This window comes from Dromiciops gliroides, chromosome 6 (assembly GCF_019393635.1).
Source record: "Dromiciops gliroides isolate mDroGli1 chromosome 6, mDroGli1.pri, whole genome shotgun sequence".
NCBI lineage: Eukaryota > Metazoa > Chordata > Mammalia > Microbiotheria > Microbiotheriidae > Dromiciops > Dromiciops gliroides.
This window is the reverse complement of record NC_057866.1, coordinates 44,235,062-44,252,992: the sequence shown is the minus strand read 5'-3', so window position 1 is coordinate 44,252,992 and position 17,931 is coordinate 44,235,062. Positions and strand designations below refer to the sequence as shown.

Below are 17,931 nucleotides of genomic sequence, written 5' to 3'. Positions count from 1 at the left end.
CTAATGAACTGAAGTCACACCTTTGACCCCATACTGGTTGTGTGTCTTGGATACATCACTTACCCTCTCTGTGACTCAAGCAACTGAAAGTATAAGTTATAGACCAATTCTGTAGACATGCTCTATGTGATGGAGGATGGGTATTGGAGTCAGGAAGACCTAGATTATTTCCACATTCTGCTAGCAAATCTCCCTGCCTCCTCTCTCCCCACTCTGCTGTCAAATCGATCTTCCTAAAATCCAGGCATCAGCCTTCTATTCAGTAAACACCAGTGGCTCTCTGTCCCCTCCACGGTCAAATATAAACCCTTCTATTTGGTTTTTAAAGCCCCTCATAACCTGGCTGTTTCCTGGTCTTTTCACACCTTACTCAGCCCTATCTACTATGATCTAGTAATAATGTCCTCATTGCAAAAACCCAGCATTTTCATTTGCTGTCTTCCAGGCCTGAAACAGGAACCTTCTGCCAAAAGTGTTCCCCATTTCTCCTTAACCTTAGTGCCTTCCCTCCGACATTTCTGTGGCATAAATAATTTGTGTACCTAGTTGTTTTTATCTTCTCTCCCATATGATTGTGAGCTCCTTGGACTAGTTGTTTTTGGTTTTTTGCCATGCTTTGTATCACTAGCACTTAACACAGTACCTAGCACATAGTAGGTGCTTAATAAATGCTAACTGACATGCACTTAACCCCTCTGTGGCCCAAGCAACAAAAATTCTAAGTTATAGACAACAGGCACAGGTCTGGACAAAAATAAATAAAAATGACATCAACTCCCATTTAAGTACTACCCTAAGGAATGTATATATATATAAATCTTCCTCACAATAGCCTTGGGAAGTAGTTAAGTACTGGACTCATGAATATCCCATATCATGGATGAAAAAACTCAGCAATATTAAATGACATGGTTAAGATGTCACAGCTGGGATTGGAGCTGAATTCTCTCCTGATTATAATTCTTTGGGTGAGAAGATAGTGCACAAGTAAAAGGTCAGATTATTTTAATTCAGGACTGTTTAAAACCTGCCATAGAAAACAATACTTCTAAATTCTTATTCTGTGAATTAAATTGAATTAAATACATAATATGTTGCCCAGCCATGACTTACCAAGATGTCTGTGTCCTGGAAACTTCTCCAGGGCACTAGGACTGCCTGTAGACCTAAGCTGCAGGTAGAACTGGGCCAAGCTACACCATTTTAATTTTCCAGCTTGTAGAAGGGAATTTCCCAGAAGTTAAGGAGTCTCTTTTACTTGTGTTTTAGCTTCTTTTCTTGATAAATGGAGTATTTCAGGAAAGGTGGATTCACTGGGACCTGCTCAGTCTCCTGAGGACTCATGGAGGTTGTGAGCAATAATCATTACTTGCAGTAGGCATTTTAGCTCAGGAAATACATATTGACTACAAAGCTATCAATGAAAAAATGGAGTCCACAAGTGCTTGTGCTCAGATTTAAACTAGAATTCTCCAATCAACAAGATGTAGGAGCCATTCTTTAATGTGTGCTCAGGAAACGTCACTCAGTGACTCACCCACCCAATGGGGATTCAGTCTTCCATATAAAAATGGAAACATGGCTTACATTGGCTTTTCTAATACAGTTTAGAGATGCTCATGCTGAGCTCAATTTTCCCTTGGAGGTCCAGTTAGTCTTGTATCCCTACTATAAAGATATCATCAGTGGTGTCTGATTTGCCTTCTTATAAAATATGCCAAAGGCTAAGGTAAAGATGAGTTTTGTAGCCTTCCATGGAATCTGTAGCTTATGCTGTGTAACAAGTATGAGTTGCTGATGAATTTTTACATCTATTATGTAGAATCCCTTTCTGTGAATGGAACTAAAATACTGGGGAAGGAAAACTCTGCAGGACCATATCATACCATTCATTAAACACTATAAGCTACAGATTTCATGGAATGCTTTTCATCTGACTTGTCTTCCTTTAAAGATCAAGTGTTTTGGGGGTTTTTTGACAATCATTTAATGAGCACCAACTCCCAGCTTCTCTCTTTATAAAATAAGAATTTTCTTTCAATTAAAAAAAATGATAACTATGTTTCTATTGTGAACCTGTGTTTTTTGTTATTTTATGCATTTAAAGTATAATTCTGATAAGGGTTAAAAAATACTGTTAAGAATCTCTGCTATAAAATGAAAGGGTTGGATTAGTTAGCTTCCAACTCTGAAACTATAATCCTACAAATATTTCTGACCTTGGTACTAAGGATACAAAGATGAAAAGGTCAGGGGAAAGCATTTCCTGCCCTCAAAGGGTTTCTATTCTCCTAGGGAATAAATGAAGTAGAAAATTAAGTAAAGACTAAAATATTTGGGGAGGAAAGGCATTCCCAAGGAGATAATACTTTATTTGAGGTTTGAAATAAGTCAGGAGGAAGTGTATTTCATGTAGGGAAGAAAGTTTGTACCAAGACATAAGATGGAAAACTGAGGTTGGGGGACCAGATAAAGGCCAGTGAATCTGGAAGTTTGACAAGGGAAGCAAGAACATGATTCTTGTTAACTAGGGTATCTCTCAGGATGTACTCCTTAAAAAGAAAACTGACCTTAAGTTTGGATAAAGCAGAATCTTTCTTTAAAGGAAAAGAGTAGAATATTGGAAAGCCCAGTAGAGCTTAGGATTTAGGACACCTTGGTGACATTAGGCAAGTTACTGGAACTACTTTGGGCCACAATGTCCTAATGATTTTATAATCTCTTGGGTGATAATTTACACTTTGGGATTTTGGAATGTCTTCTGACAGTCAGTTGGAAGTGGCATTGTCATGTCTCCACCTACCTTCTTTTGGGGAGGTCCTAGCTTTAGCTAATTCACTATAAAGGCCAAAATTCAGTCTACTCCCTGGGAGAAAAATGGCAGAACAGCAAAAAAACAAACTGATTGATTACTCAGGCTATTGTTTCTGTCAAGGATACTACCATCCTTCCAGTTACCCAAGTTGGCAACTAGAGAATTATCCTCATCTTCAATCATCCTTTCTCTATAGTTCTAATTGGTTTCCAAGTACCTTCAAGAGATCTTCATCCATCCCCTTCTCTCCACTTACATCTTATATGGTCACCATTCTAATTCAGGTCCTCATCATCTCTTATCTAGATAATTTGAATTGCCTTCTTATTGGTTTTTTTTTTCCAATTTCTCATTCACCATCCATACAGCTAAAAGTGTTCTATTTCTAAAACAAAGTTCTGACCACATAATAATTCCTGCTCAAAAGTTTATTACATCTTGCCTCTATGATAAAATACCAACTTCTCTATCATCCAAAACCCTTCACAGTATGGCTCTGTCTTACCTTTCCAGGCTTATTATTCATTCATCACATTCATGTACTTTGCCTTTTAGGCACACTGGCCAGAATGTACTATTTTTTTGTATGTTCACACATCCAATATACTCCTTCTGAGTCTTTGTATAGGCTTCCCATCACACCTGAAATGCAGATCTCCTCAGGCACTTAAAAGTTCTCATATCAAGACTTCAGAGAAAGTTACATTTTCTATATTGTAATCCTTTCTGACTTCTCCCCTGACTATCAGGTACCTAAGCCCTCTTCACGAGATTACTCTTTATAGTCTACATATTATTTTCTCTGAGTTGCAAATCTGCCTGACTCCCAACTTGTTTGCTCTTAATCTTTCTCTGTTCTTGGAGGAAGCCAGTGGGGCCTCTTGGGAAGAACATGTCATAGACTTTAGAGCAGGAAGGGATGGATGAGGTTGTGATATGTCCAGCTTTATATACGATATAGGTAGAATAGCTGTATTCAAACACAAGTCTCTTAATTCCACTCAATTCGAAGTCTATGTCTAAAGTCTATGACATGCTCTTCCCAAGAGGCCCCACTGGCCTCCTCCAAGAACAGAGAAAGGTTAAGAGCAAACAAGTTGGGAGTCAGGCAGATTTGCAACTCAGAGAAAACAATATGTAGACTTATCCAATGCTTTATTTCCCTCTGTATTCCTTCTTTGTAAGTAGGTTGTGTGGGGTTTTTTTTGTTTTGTTTTGTTTTTTGTTTTTGTTTTTGTTTTCACCTACAACAAAAGCATTTGGTAGGCATGACTCTCAATGTATGGACACTGAGATTGCTTGCTCTAAGAAAAGCAATGGAAGTGGCCCCACAAGGTTAGAAAGGAAAGGAAGACTAGGAGAAAGACACTACAGTAACTTGATATTGAGTGTAATGTAATGATAATTGGATGTAATCCTTCTCTAGGGGCCTTCTTTCTTCACTTTTAAGAGCCAAAATACCTCCTCTCCCAGCTCAATTGCACCTGTGGTCAGCCCAAGGTTGGTTGGTAGCTCAGGCTAGCCCACTCAAAGTGGTTCCAGGACAGTGGTCTTCTTGGAAGAGGAAACATGTTCCCTCCAGATATTGGTGTCCTGGGCAATGTCCAGCATGTACCAGATGTAATTATAGGTCTTTTCTCATATTTCACTGAGAAAAGATATTATACATGGTCAAACCTAGCACCGACAAATATACTTTGCTTTAATAAACTTCTGCATTCACCAAAGCCATTTATGTTGTAAATGTACCTGTTAATCACTGGAGGAGCTGTTGTGGTTAATGCTTCTGTCATGTTCAGTTGGACACATTGGTCTGTCGATAAAACCAAAGGATGGGTCTTTGCATCTGGGGCAGGGAACACAAATCCCCCAATAGCTACCCAGAATGACAAGACGATTCCAGTCAGGAGGCCCCCTAATGCACCCTGAAGGAAAGATAAAAGAAATTCGATGCTGCAAAATCATTTAATAGAATGAATGAGAATGAACATTGTTGTTTGAAAATTTATGAGTTTGGGAACTGGATTATATTCTTGCTTCTGTCTCCTGGAGACAATGTACTCCCTCCCTTTTCATCTCTCCTGCTACCCACATTGCAGCCTTATTTAAAAGTCAATTTGTTCTTCACTTAAATCACCAAGTTCAAAGGTAAAGGCTGTCCTTTCTTAGGTTTAACCATCTTAAAGTGTAAAAGAGGAATGCCAACTTCTCAGAATGTCTACATCTCCTCCTGAGGAGGTGAAATTTCTTCTATTTCCAAAGAACAGAGCTTCAAAAGGTAGGGAGGACCAACATGTACAGGATATATATAGCACCAGCATTTCCCAGATATGCTTGTTTCTTGTTAGTTGTTATTCTCATCTCTCTTGTCAGCTACAACTTTTTTTTTGGCAAGAACAAATCTACCCAATTCAATATAATTCATCAAACATTAAGTAATTCCTATGCCCCAGGTACTGTACTGGTCACCTTTACTACAATGACAAAATGAAACAATGCCAACCCTCAAAAAAGCTACCTTCACACAAATAAATACTAAGTATATGCAAAGTAATTTCATTAGGGAAATTGAACAAATAACTTGAGAGAATGGGAATAGCCTATCTAAAATGTGGTGCCAAGCCCTGGGGTACAAAAAGAGGCAAGAAGTTTAAAGCCTTGCCCTCAAGGAGCTTAAAATCTAGGGATTCCTGAAAGTTGAAAGTGAGGAAGAATATTCCAGACATGGGACCCTGAATCAAGGTCAACTTTTAGAAATAGAATGAACATCCCCTTAGAAATTTTAAAAACAAAGATTTTGTATGTATCCCAAGTCTTCATTAAATCAATCATTCATAGGGGCAGGTAGGTGGCGCAGTGGATAGAGCACCAGCCCTGGAGTCAGGAGGACCTTCAAATCCAGCCTCAGACACTTAACACTTACTAGCTGTGTGACCCTGGGCAAGTCACTTAACTCCAATTGCCTCACTAAAAAAAATAGATAAATAAAAATCAATCAATCATTCATTTCCCTATGGTCTTTAGAAAGGACTTGCTTGACTCATATTGACTGTCTAACCAGAACAGCTATTGCACTCTGAGTGCCTAAGGAACATCAACAGCCGGGTTTCATCTGTCTAATTCAAGTGAGAGATTCATTAGCCTTTCCAGCAATCAACAGTGAATTAAATCAACCTAAAGTGCCTCCAGGTGGGGAGGGGAGGAAGGAAGGACTTTTTCCTTAGAAGTTAAACTAGACCTCAAAGTTACTCTCAACTTTAAGTCTATAATGTGTAGAATAACTTTTCCAAGAGAAGGAGCCAGAACTCATTCCTATCATGAAGGGAAAAAAAAGGCTATGACACAATGCTTTAACAATTATGTTGCTGGACAAAAAGAATGATAGCTTACTTGCTCTTGCTAAAAATATCTTGCATTATTGGGTTCAAAACCCAACTTTCTCACTTATTATCCGTGTGACCTTTGGCAAGTCATTTAACCACTGACTCTCAGTGTCCTCATCTGTCATGTGGGAGAAGTGGATTACTACAGTGCCTGGAACACAATGGGTACCCAATAAATTGTTTTTATTTGATTAAATGTTTATATGACCTCTAATATCCCTGCCAAGACCTTCTCAGATCTGCTCAGTTGTTAGTTCTGCTCTCTGTCTTTTCTCACAACTCGGTCTGCCCATTCTTTTCTCTCTCTCTCTCTCTCTCTCTCTCTCTCTCTCTCTCTCTCTCTCTCTCTCTCTCTCTCTCTCCCCCTCCCCACCCTCCTCCTCCTTGCCTTCTCTGTCCTTTCTCCTCCTCACTCTTTTTTTTTTCCTTCTCTGGAGCACTTAGAAGATTCTGACATTTCCTCAGTACATGTAAGACCATAGAAAAATAGTTGTTAGGGGCAGCTAGGTGGCACAGTGGATAAAGCACTGGCCCTGGATTCAGGAGTACCTGAGTTCAAATCCGGCCTCAGACACTTGACACTTACTAGCTGTGTGACCCTGGGCAAGTCACTTAACCCCCATTGCCCCGCAAAAAAAAAAAAGAAAGAAAGAAAGAAAAAGAAAAAAAAAAGAAAAATAGTTGTTGAATGGATTTGAAACACAGCTTTGGAAGTTCCAAACTTTCTCTATATAGAATTGTAGACTTCAACCTAAAGAGCTTTGATGAAGGAAGTGGGGAGGGGTGGAGCAGGAGGGGAGAGGATTCTTCTATTTGCCTGCCTAAGGAAACTAAGGAAAGGCAGCCCAGGGAGAGAGATTTCATAAGTGATTATCAGCTCTTACCTTCCAGTTGACAAAAGGAAATACAATTCCCAAAGTGAAAAGGCCAAGCATGGGTCCCCCACACATGCCATGGATGCTCAAGGCAGCCTGGAGAACAAAGGGCACAAAAATGAGGCACTATAATCATGTCCCATCTTGACTTGGTCGTGGCAAGATCCTTGGGCATCTTTTATCCTTAAACCCAAGAAAGGACCCCTCCGCCACACCCTACCCTCACGTATTTCCTGAACTTTTCCCCATCCTGAGAATTTCACTGCCTAATTTGTTCATGCTATTGCCCATGTCTAGAATGTCCTCCCCATCCCCAAACCATGCCTGTTGAAATGCAGTCTTTCTTTCAAGGCCTGGTACAAGTGCCATTGCTTTCATAAAACTCCATGATTACTTCACTGGCCTGATTCCTTTAGCTTAAAAGAATCCAACTTCACAGCTCTCTCTTAGCACTTTGTAAAATCCCAGAACCTGGAACCAGAAGAAACCTTAGAGATACTTTGGTCCAATTCCCCATTCCCATTTTATAGATGTTCCAGGATGAGGATCAAGGAAAAGAAATTGGGGATACTAGGCTAACTGGAGGCTTAGGGAAGAAATGTTCATTTTATCAAGGTATTTGGAGGGCTATAATAGGGGAGATCTAGGAACAACCTATTGGAAATTGTATAGAGATTGAGATAAGGAAAATGTCATCATCAGAGCTATCCAAAAAGGAATGGGAAACCTCTGAAGCTCACAGATTTTCCCTATCACTAGACATTTTCAAACAGAGGCTGCATGAGTGTCTGTATACATTAGACAAGATGGCCTCCCATCTCTGAGATTCCATGATTCTACAAGATGATCAAAGGTCTCTTCCAGGTGGAGAATCCTCATCCAGCAAGATGTGCTACTAAAGCTACTACTGTTTAGGGTTCATTTTGAAGAGAAATGAACAACTGGGGCAGCTAGGTGGTACAGTGGATAGAGCACCGGCCCTGGAGTCAGGAGGACCTGAGTTCAAATTTGGCTTCAGACACTTAACACTTACTAGCTGTGTGACCCTGGGCAAGTCACTTAACCCCAATTGCCTCAGTAAAAAAGAAAAAGAAATAAAGAAAAAAAGAAAAAGAAAAAAACAACTCAGGTATAGCTTTAAGAACTAAAAGCAGCCTTTCCCCATAACTAATACTTAATAAAACAACCCTTGCATTTTTTTCACCGTTTAATTGGTGGTATTAATTCAAAACTGCTTTTCTTTTTGTATAACAGGCGAAGCTAATTTACTAGCTTCCAATTTACTGTACCTGGCAGAATCCAGGAAATTGATAAAACAGTTTTCTATACCTAGTAGAAAAAAAGACTAATCTAACGGTGTGGTGAAGCATCAATTTATCTTCACCACCCCCCACCTCAGCCCACCCCCACCAAAAAAAGTGTCCATCTTGTGGGAAATGAAGGAAGCCAGTATGCTAGCTTTAAAATATTCATGCAGGATTTAAAGGCCATTGTTATATTTGTGGTTTATACATTATATAAGTATCTATATGATTTATTTATATCTTAGAATAATATAATGGCTAACATGAACAGAGTGCTTTGATGTTTGCGAAGACCCTTACATATTATCCATCGCTGGATTCTTCTAACAATCTGGCAAGGTAGCTGCTATTATTATCTTTGCTTTACAGATGAGTGACTTTCCTAGAGTCACACAGTTCATTAGGGTCTGAGAAAGTATTCAAACTGAGGTCTTCCTGACCCCAAGACCATACTCTAGCCACTGTGCCACCTAGCTGTTTAAATGAGAAGAAGCCTTGAAGGTGGTCTAACCCAACTGTCAGGCCATACCATTGTCCCTAATGGATTGTCATCCATTTTCTGCTTGAATAGCTCAGGAAAGGGGCACTGAGTATACTTGAGCTAGTCCATGTCCTTCTTGGATAGCCCTGATCATAAGTTTTTATGCTGATTTCAAGTCTGAGAAATGAATGAGAGTAGAGAGAAGACATGAAGAAAGAAATGGCAAATCACTCCAGTATATTTGCTGAGAAAATGTCATGGACAGTATGGTCCACAGGATCATGAAGAATTAGATGTGACTGCAATGAGAGAAAGAGGACAAGAAGACTGAGAATAGTCTAGCTTCTATAAGAAAGCCAGCATTAAGAGGTAACAAGAAGGGGGGGGGGGAAGTACTGAGTTTCTGGTTCTGCCATTCAGTATCCCTGGGGCTAGGTATCATTCCTTATGGATGGGGGAATGGAAACAATTTGAAAAGTAGACTGGGTTGGGCACTTGTGGGATACTTAAAAGGAGCAGTCCCATTGTACTCAGGGGGAAAATTGAGGGGCAATTTTGAGATGACATCAAGATGTGAGGCTATGATGCTGCTTTAAGAACTGGACATATTTGAATATGATGTCAAGGTGTTCAGTGTACCCCATCACCAGAGTGGACATTGTCATTTGGAAGGTTTATTGTTGTTTTAATCTGTTTCTAATTCATTTAAACCAGCAATTTACAATCCCAGCTTCTTTACCGTTTTGCTCTGAGAGGATGATATACCTCTAGTAGAGGTAACTTGGAGAATACATGAATACAGAAAGATAGCCTGGCAAACAGAATAGAACTGGCCTGAGATTCCAGAAGAGCTGGTTTGGAATCCTGGTCCAGACACATACTGGCTGTTTTTGTTGCTGTTGTTTGTCCTTCATTCTCAAAGACTTCCAATGAATTTGGATTTAAGTGAGAAAAGGCTGTGAAAAGTCACCAGCCTCACTCTTTCCTCTGGAGCCATCTGGGTCCAGTGAGTGGCAAAATATCAGGACAACTGGAGATGGTCCTCAATGTTTTAGGCAATTGGGGTTACGTGACTTGCCCAGGGTCACATAGCTAATCAGTGTCTGAGGCCAGATTTGAACTCGGTCTTCTCAACTTCAAGGGCTGCTCTAAACATCGTGCCACCTAGCTGCCTTAACACAGGTTGTATAACCCTGGGCAAGTCACTTAAATTCTTAGTGCCCCATTCGCTGACTCCCTTCAATATTATAAACTACTTGGCGGTTGCCAATCGGTAGTAATAGAGTATGTTCCCTCTCTGGGGTGTTCCCTGCACTAATAAATCCCACAAGTTGGGGCTCCCAAACTCCCCCCTTCCCTCACCCCAGAAAAAAAAATGAATGTAAGAACTTTTGATTTCCTTAGTAGGGAAAATGGCATGGGGGATTAGTAGGGGAGGGGAGAATGATCCCAATTATTTGAACTCTTTCCACCAGCAGAGTTGTGGTCACCCACTACCTATGACTTGGTAACTAAATCTTAAGTCCCAAAGAGGTTGTGAGTTACTTCTGCTCACACAGCTAATATCACAGTAAATATCAGATGTGGAATTTGAACTCTCTGATTCCAAGACCAGAATTCTATCTACTAGGTAACACGGGCTGTAAGACTGCTTAAGAAATGGTATAACCTTTCAGTCATGCTCTCCCACACACACACACTTCTATGTGAAGAACTCATATTGACAAGAAAACTGCCCTATATCTTCCCAATAAATCCAAAATACACATACACAATACCTGGACAACACTTCCCATGAGGGATGCAGCAACTGCCATGGAGGTACAGAGAACTCCAAATAACAAGCCTGAAAGAGAATGGTCACTTCGATCAGTTCTGTGGGCCTTACCTCCCTTCAGAATCCTGATATGAACTGGACTAGTTTGCAAAAGGATCTCCCTGGGAGCTGGACTAACCTATGAAAACTACCTCAAAGCTGACAAAGCATCAGTAGGGTCTTGCCTAGAGTGAGCATTTCCCTGTGTCAAAGTGATCTCTTGAGAACAGAACTTATGGACAATCTCTCTGACCAAACGTTTGAGGAACAAGTAAGGGTGTTTGTCAGGAAAAGGGGCATTTCACAGGATTTAAAGCTGAAAAGAACCTTAGCTATGAGACTTTGGATTTTTCTTTTTAAATTGCTCGTGTAAATACAAAATTCCAGTCTTTAACACTACAGTTTTAGGGAAAACAGTGAGATGGAGGGAAGCGGCCCATAGACTGTACCTACATAAGCCTTTACTGATCCAGGTGCTCAGCTTGTCTGAGAGGTTGGGAAAACAGCTCTTGACGAAATCCTCAAAAGTCACAGTTGCTAAGGCATTGATGCTGGCGGCCACCGTGCTAAAGGGGGAGAGAACACAGAAGCCCGTGAGCTCCATGACACGCTCCTCCCCATTGCTCAATGGAGCCTGTGGGCCAGACGTATCATTGAAATGGTATCAATTCCAAAGGACTTGGATAGGGGATTGTCAAAATTCCAGTGGTTGGAGCAGCAAGGTAGAGCTGGGCCTGAAGTCAGGAAAACCTGAGTTCAAATCTGGCCTCAGACACTTAGTGGCTGTGTGAGTGACCCTGGACAGGTCATTTAACCCTATTTGTCCCTGTGTCCTCATCTTTTTAAGGAGCTGTAAAGGGAAATAGCAAACCACTACACTATCTTTTCCAAGAAAACCCCCAATGGAGTCACAAAGAATAGCACATGACTGAACAACAACAACAAGGCACTACCTCCTTTCTCTAATTAGCTCCATCTTTTCCAGGGCTCTTTTTGACTTGAGTATAACCTTATCTATATACCAATAGCCTGAGCTAAACTAATAGCTTTTTTTAATTTAAATTTAAATATTTTTTTTCTAAAAGAGAATTTTCAGAGTTGTGTGAAGGCAGCAGCTGCTGCAATAACTGTTACAAGCACAAGAATCCTGTTTGATGCACAATCCCTTGCACTTAGGAAGCTTTTTACCAAATGGCTCTTAAATGGAATTGAATTCTTCTAGGAATTAGCATTTGATCCTAGCCAATGCTATTTGGATATATATTCTGATGAAAGGAAAAATACGACAAAAAAATAGGCAAGATATGTTTCCAGTATCTATTTCTCTTGTCCATCTTCTCCAGAGATTGGAAACATCAGGGTGATCCATTCAGTTGAGTCCTGAGGTCCGTAATCTTTCTTCTGTCCTGGATTCATTTGTCAGTTTGGTGAAGCCTATAAGACCTTTCCCAGAATCATTATTTTAAATGCATAGAAGTACAAAGGAAATCAAAGGTTAATGAAAATGTATTTTTTTCCCCAAATTCACAGCCCTCCTGAAATCTAACCATGAACTCCAGATCAAGAACTTCTGACCTAGTATGAGGAGAGCAGAAAGGAAAGTTTCATCAGGGTACTCTGGAATCTTGAAAAAGTTCAGATGCCTTGGAAAGAAGGGCCAGTAGGTTCTGTTCTGATGTCCAGAGATGGGGCATAGAATTAAATGCACACTAAAATGGAAAGGAGTTTTCTTTTTAATTGCTTCTAACCAACCTAAGCTGATGAGGTGAGGGAAAATATAATTACTGTTTCCAAGCCCTTTTGGTGGATACTTATTCATTTGCCAGGAAGCTTGTATCCTGATGAAATTCACTCCAAGACAGGTACTTTGTGGCAGGAAAACAGAGAATCCCTACATGGGCATGGTTGGTAAGTCACCTGCCCCACAGGTGTTTTAGATAAGTCTGAGGGTTGTGGAAAAGGAAAAAAAAAGCCTCTTTACCCCCTCCCACCTTGTGGGTACCCAAGAGGCTTCTGAGAAAATGTACCCCTTCCTCCCTAGGATTACTGTAAAAGACCCATAGACGCTAGTGAACCCTCTGCTGAGTCCCAACCTGGGAACAGGTAGACAAGCAGAAAGAGTTGTAGTAATAATAACTAGCATTTAGACTAATATGGAAATGTTTTACATGATTGAACATGTATAACCCATATCAAATTGCTTACTGTCTCAGGGATGGGTGGAGGGAGGGAACCCTACACTTTTTTAAAAGTTTAAAAATTGTTTGAACATTTAAGTGGGGGTAAAATATTATTTTAAAAATAATTACTGGGGCAGCTAGATGGTGAAATGGATAAAGCACCAGCCCCGGATTCAGGAGGACCTGAGTTCAAATTTGACCTCAGACACTTGACACTGACTAGCTGTGTGACCGTGGGCAAGTCACTTAACCCTCATTGCCTCATCATCATCATCACCACCAGCAGCAGCATTTATATGTTACCTAGTATGTGAAAGGCACTGGCCTAATCACTTTACAAATATTGTTTCGTTTGATCCTCTTGACAACCTTGGGAGTGTAAAGGGCTAAAACTCTAACTCGTCTGTCTAAAATATCTAATGATTGGTCGCCAATAAATTATAAGCTTTAACAAGAGTTAGACTTTTAAGAATTTCTTAAGGAGAATAAGAATTTGGTGAAGAGAGAGAGAAAGGCCTGGATTCCTCTTTCTATTAAAGAGAGAGCGCATCTTTAGCTCCACTTTCAACCAGAGTCCTGAGGAAAGAGAGCGAGAGAGCCAGCCTTGCACCCTCTTCCTCCCACCAGCAAATTTCACTTCCTGACACCAAAGAAAAACCACATGTCTTGCCCTCAGGTGCCTTCTCCTCATTTCCTATAGTATATCACCAGCAGGTGGCATCATTCCAATCTTTACAGTAGGTAGGTGCTATTATTATCCCTATTTTATAGTTGAGGAAACTAAAAGAAGTATAAGTTAAATGACTTACCCAAGGTCACAAAGCTAAGAAGTATCAGAGGCTGCAATTGAACATGTTTTCCTATCTCTGTGCCTCCTAGTTGACTTCAGTTGTATGTCTATAGTCCCAACCTCATGGTACGTTATCCATATCAGGGACATGCTGGTAAATGTTAAACAACAGCCCCCCTCACCCCCCCCCAAAAAAAAGTATGCTTGAAAGATACTTGTAAGTTTAATACACATAATTAACATGTTCTCCATTACTTTCTTAAGTCTGTGTGATTAATAAAACAATTCCTAATTTGTAGCATTTGCTTATTTCTAAAGGGTAAATGCTCATGCTGAAAATCTATCACTCAAATCCTGAGCTAGTTCAAGCTGGCTCTAGCACACCAGTTTTACTGTTGTTTACCTAGTATACTGATTCCCCTCTCCCCCCACCCCCCAGGCAACATACACACACCAACAGACAAATGGGACCTTTAGAAGGAAGCTTATTCTCCTGGGGCAGCTAGGTGACTCAATGGATAGAGTACTGGCCCTGGAGTCAGTAGGACTTAACTTCAAACCTGGTCTGAGACACTTATTAGCTGGGAGACCCTCAGAAAGTCACTTTACCCCAATAACCAAAAAAAGAAAAAAGAAGGAATCCTATTCTCCCAAGGAGCAGTGATACATCAAGCCTGGTTAGCCCCAGAGATGCCTGCTAGGAACAGGAAGGAAGGACATCAGTTTATTAGAAGGGAAGAAGCCAACAGTATACAGTAGTACAGATTTTTACTGCCAATTATCTACACTCAACATGGAGTGGAAAGTAACCCAGTTACCCAAGGAGCAAACTGAAGATCAAGATATTTCAGGACCATAACTAGCAATAAACCATTGGTTCTTATTTCTGAAGACTGTGCTCCCTGACTTATATCTTCCTGCCCAGATCCTATAATAGTTCCTGGCACACAGAAGGCAGATGACAGAAGTTTGTTGAATTAAGTGCTAACCTGTCATATCAAGTTCAAGGCCTTCTGCTTTCAACTTCCTAGCTGAGCAAATATATAGCATTTATTGCTGATTATATAGCATTGAATGATAGAGACCAGTGGCACAGTGGCTGGAGTATTGGATTCTGGAATTCAGAAAGGACTAAGTCTGAATTTTGCCTCAGACATTTCCTAGCTGTGTGAACCTAAGCAAGACATTTAATCTCCCTCAGCCTCATTTTCCTCCTCTGTAAAAGTTCTGATCACTGAACTGTTAGAAGAATCAAAGATGCAAACTTTGAAGTGCTATATAAAGTTCTATAAATGTGCATACATATATGCACATATATGTATGTGTATACATATACATACACACACGTAGTTCTTAAACTCCATTGTTCTTTTAGCTCTGAGGCAAGCTTTATTCTACACTTAATCAAATCCTATTCATTGGGTCAATCCATTTAGAAATAGGCTCATTTCTACTAAAAGTGCCTTAACTGGAGCATCTCACAAACCTCTGTGATGGCTATAGAGATGTTAAAACATAATGTGTACTCATATGTCAGCAAGGGCTAATGTTGCAGTCTAATCATTTTTCTCAGCTATGCCCTATTCAGAAATGCTTTGGGGGGATTAGTACGCCTTAGGAATAACTCTAGGCAAACTTCTGAGATAGGCAAAAATCTGTCTTGGGTGACATTTAATCCGTTCCTTAATATCTGCCTCTTTCTGTAAGTATTCGGTCCTTTATCCCCCAGAGACTCCCAGTAACACTACGCAGGCTTATCTCCAGAGGGTACACAATATTATAGATTCATATTTAAGATAAAAAGATCCAGATCTGGAAGGGTCCTTAAAAGCCATAAGCTTACAGATAAGGAAACTGAGGCTCAGAAAGGCTAAGTGTCTTGTAACTCAGGTAGCAAAATCTAAATTTGAACTCAGATCCTGTGACTTCAAGTCTCAGAAACTCCCCCATCAAAATTTTTCTGTCCTGTGCTCCTTTTTCTCTAAGCCCAATGTTCTGTTTTGCAAAATGACAGGTGTGTTAAGGTGGTAGTTAAATTGAATTTTTTTAAAAGAATTATAAAGTGCCTAGTCCATTGCCTCATATCTAGTAAGAACATAAAAAATATGTATTGACTGACTTACTGACTTACTACTTTATGCCTGGCCCTGTGCTAGGCTAAGGATGCTACAAATGTGCAAAGAAATAGTCCTTAGCTTCAAGTTTATATGCATGAAAATAATGGTCTTGAATGTAGCAACTAGTTTCATTTTAATAGTAAAATTGACAAATATAGAATTTCAGCCCCTCCCCCCCAGCATGTCCTGCCTCCACCTCTCTCCCAAGCAAGGTAGCTTATTATCTTAAATACCTGTGAGACTAGCCCTGCAGGCCTCTCTAAGCTACTATATCCAAGAGATGAGAAACTTCAAATTTAAGAGAGGAGTTTCTTCCCACTATCTCAAGATTTCAGGAAAGGGAAGCCTAGATTGAAATGCTCTATAAAAGCTAGCTATTATTATTGTGGTGGTGATGGTCATTATTTCAGCATCAGAGCTGTTACCAGGGATGGGGTTGCCCAACAGCTCGGTGGGATGGGGATTGTTGTTAATTTTATTTTAGGGGAGGAAAGTAAAGCTGAGGGATATTAATATATTGCTTAGGTTGACACAGCTAGGAATGCCTGGGGCAGAATTCAGACTTAGCACCCCTTCTCTGCTTAGCATTTTCAGCTGGTTAGCTTTTGTCTAACTGCTGGTTCCAGGAACTTGTCCATCTCCTGATGTGAGACTGTCCCAGCAGGCACCATTGATGGTTCTATGAGCTCCATCCTGGCCCTGCTCCGTGTTATTGCAATGAGAGTGTCAACAGCTCTGTCCTTGGGCACAGCTGCCAAATTCTTAAATTTAGATTCCTGGCTAGCTCAGTAAAGCAGATTTCTTTATCTCCTCAGACAGAGGGACCTGTTTCCACAGGAGACTTGGTAGCTCTCCTAGTTTTCTGCTCCTTTGTTTGCGAAAGCAGTCTCTGTCCCCAGTGTGTTTTGCGGGGTGGAAACATGTTACTGTCAATGTACGAATCGCTCTAGACTGCTAGAAAAAAGCAGATTGGTCCCAGCATTTCACAGTAGGGCCAGGGAAAAAGAGAAAGTCTGTTTCTTCACCTCTCATTGATCAGAGTGGTCAGTGGTTAGACATTTTTTTTTTAATCAAGGTGACATTTAGATCCACACACACAATCCTTTTTTTAAAAAAACATCCTGGGGGCAGCTGGGTAGAGCAATGGATAAAGCACTGGCCCTGGATTCAGGAGGACCTGAGTTCAAATCCAGCCTCAGACACTTGACACTTACTAGCTATGTGACCCTAGGCAAGTCACTTAACCCCAATTGCCTCACCAAAAAAAAAAATTCCTAATCTTTACTTCTTCAAAATAAGGAATTCCAAGTTTGAAAACCTACTCTACTGAGGCTGATCAGAGGCTAGAGTACTGGACCTGGAATAAAGAAGATCTGAGTTTAAATCTGATGTCAGAGGATAGCTTAGGGACCCTGGACAAGTCACTTAACCTCTGTTTGTCTCAGTTTCCTCAACTCTAAAATGGGGGAAATAATAGGGCCTTTCTTCCAAGGTTGTCCTGAGGATAAAAATGAGATCATTTTTATAAAACACCTAGCATATAGTAGGTGCCACAAAATGCTAATTATTATACTATTTTAATATATTGTACATCATCATTATAGTATTATTTTTCTATCCACAGTTCCTCTGTGAGTTATAGTATTAGAGAGTTGCCTGGGGACACTGAGAAGTTAAGGGACTTATCCATGGTCACACAATCAATATGTGTCAGATATTCCATTAATTAATACTTAATTAATACTTAATAATTAATTAATACTCACTATGCTGTATTAACTTTCATCACAGCAAATAATTTTCAGGCAGCTTACCTCAAGGTTCCACTGAAGGCACAGGCAACAAATAGTCCTGGAAGTCCTGGCATTGAGGCAAATATTTCCATTACAAAATATGGCATCAGCTGGAAAGAGGTCAGGGAAACAAAAGGGAGGGGGTGATTAACAGTGTGACTTTAGCAGTTGCCCAGGCAATATCAGCACCCACATAAATGCAGCTCCTTCCATTAGGGAAGGAATGTGTCTCTCATTCTGTTCTGAGAGTCCATCAACATCCAAGAGATGGGTAGCATGATTCATCAGTCAGTCCTCTGGAATCATGGTTGGCCACTGTGTCACCTTTAAGTCTTTAAAATGTTATGTATAAAATTGTTCTGGTTCTGCTCTCTTCA

General features: G+C 40.3%; 1 protein-coding gene across 1 annotated transcript in view; it reads right to left on the bottom strand.

The window, feature by feature from the left end:
* Nucleotides 1-17,931, bottom strand: part of SLC5A12 (solute carrier family 5 member 12) — a 47,424-nt gene that overhangs the window by 6,632 nt on the left and 22,861 nt on the right. Inside the window, exons 8-12 of the mRNA XM_043972005.1 lie at nucleotides 17,576-17,664; nucleotides 11,128-11,240; nucleotides 10,637-10,704; nucleotides 7,083-7,169; nucleotides 4,565-4,740 (exon numbers count right to left, since the gene is read on the bottom strand). Of these exons, the coding sequence (XP_043827940.1) occupies nucleotides 4,565-4,740; nucleotides 7,083-7,169; nucleotides 10,637-10,704; nucleotides 11,128-11,240; nucleotides 17,576-17,664 (533 nt within the window). The remainder of the gene's footprint in view (nucleotides 1-4,564; nucleotides 4,741-7,082; nucleotides 7,170-10,636; nucleotides 10,705-11,127; nucleotides 11,241-17,575; nucleotides 17,665-17,931) is intronic.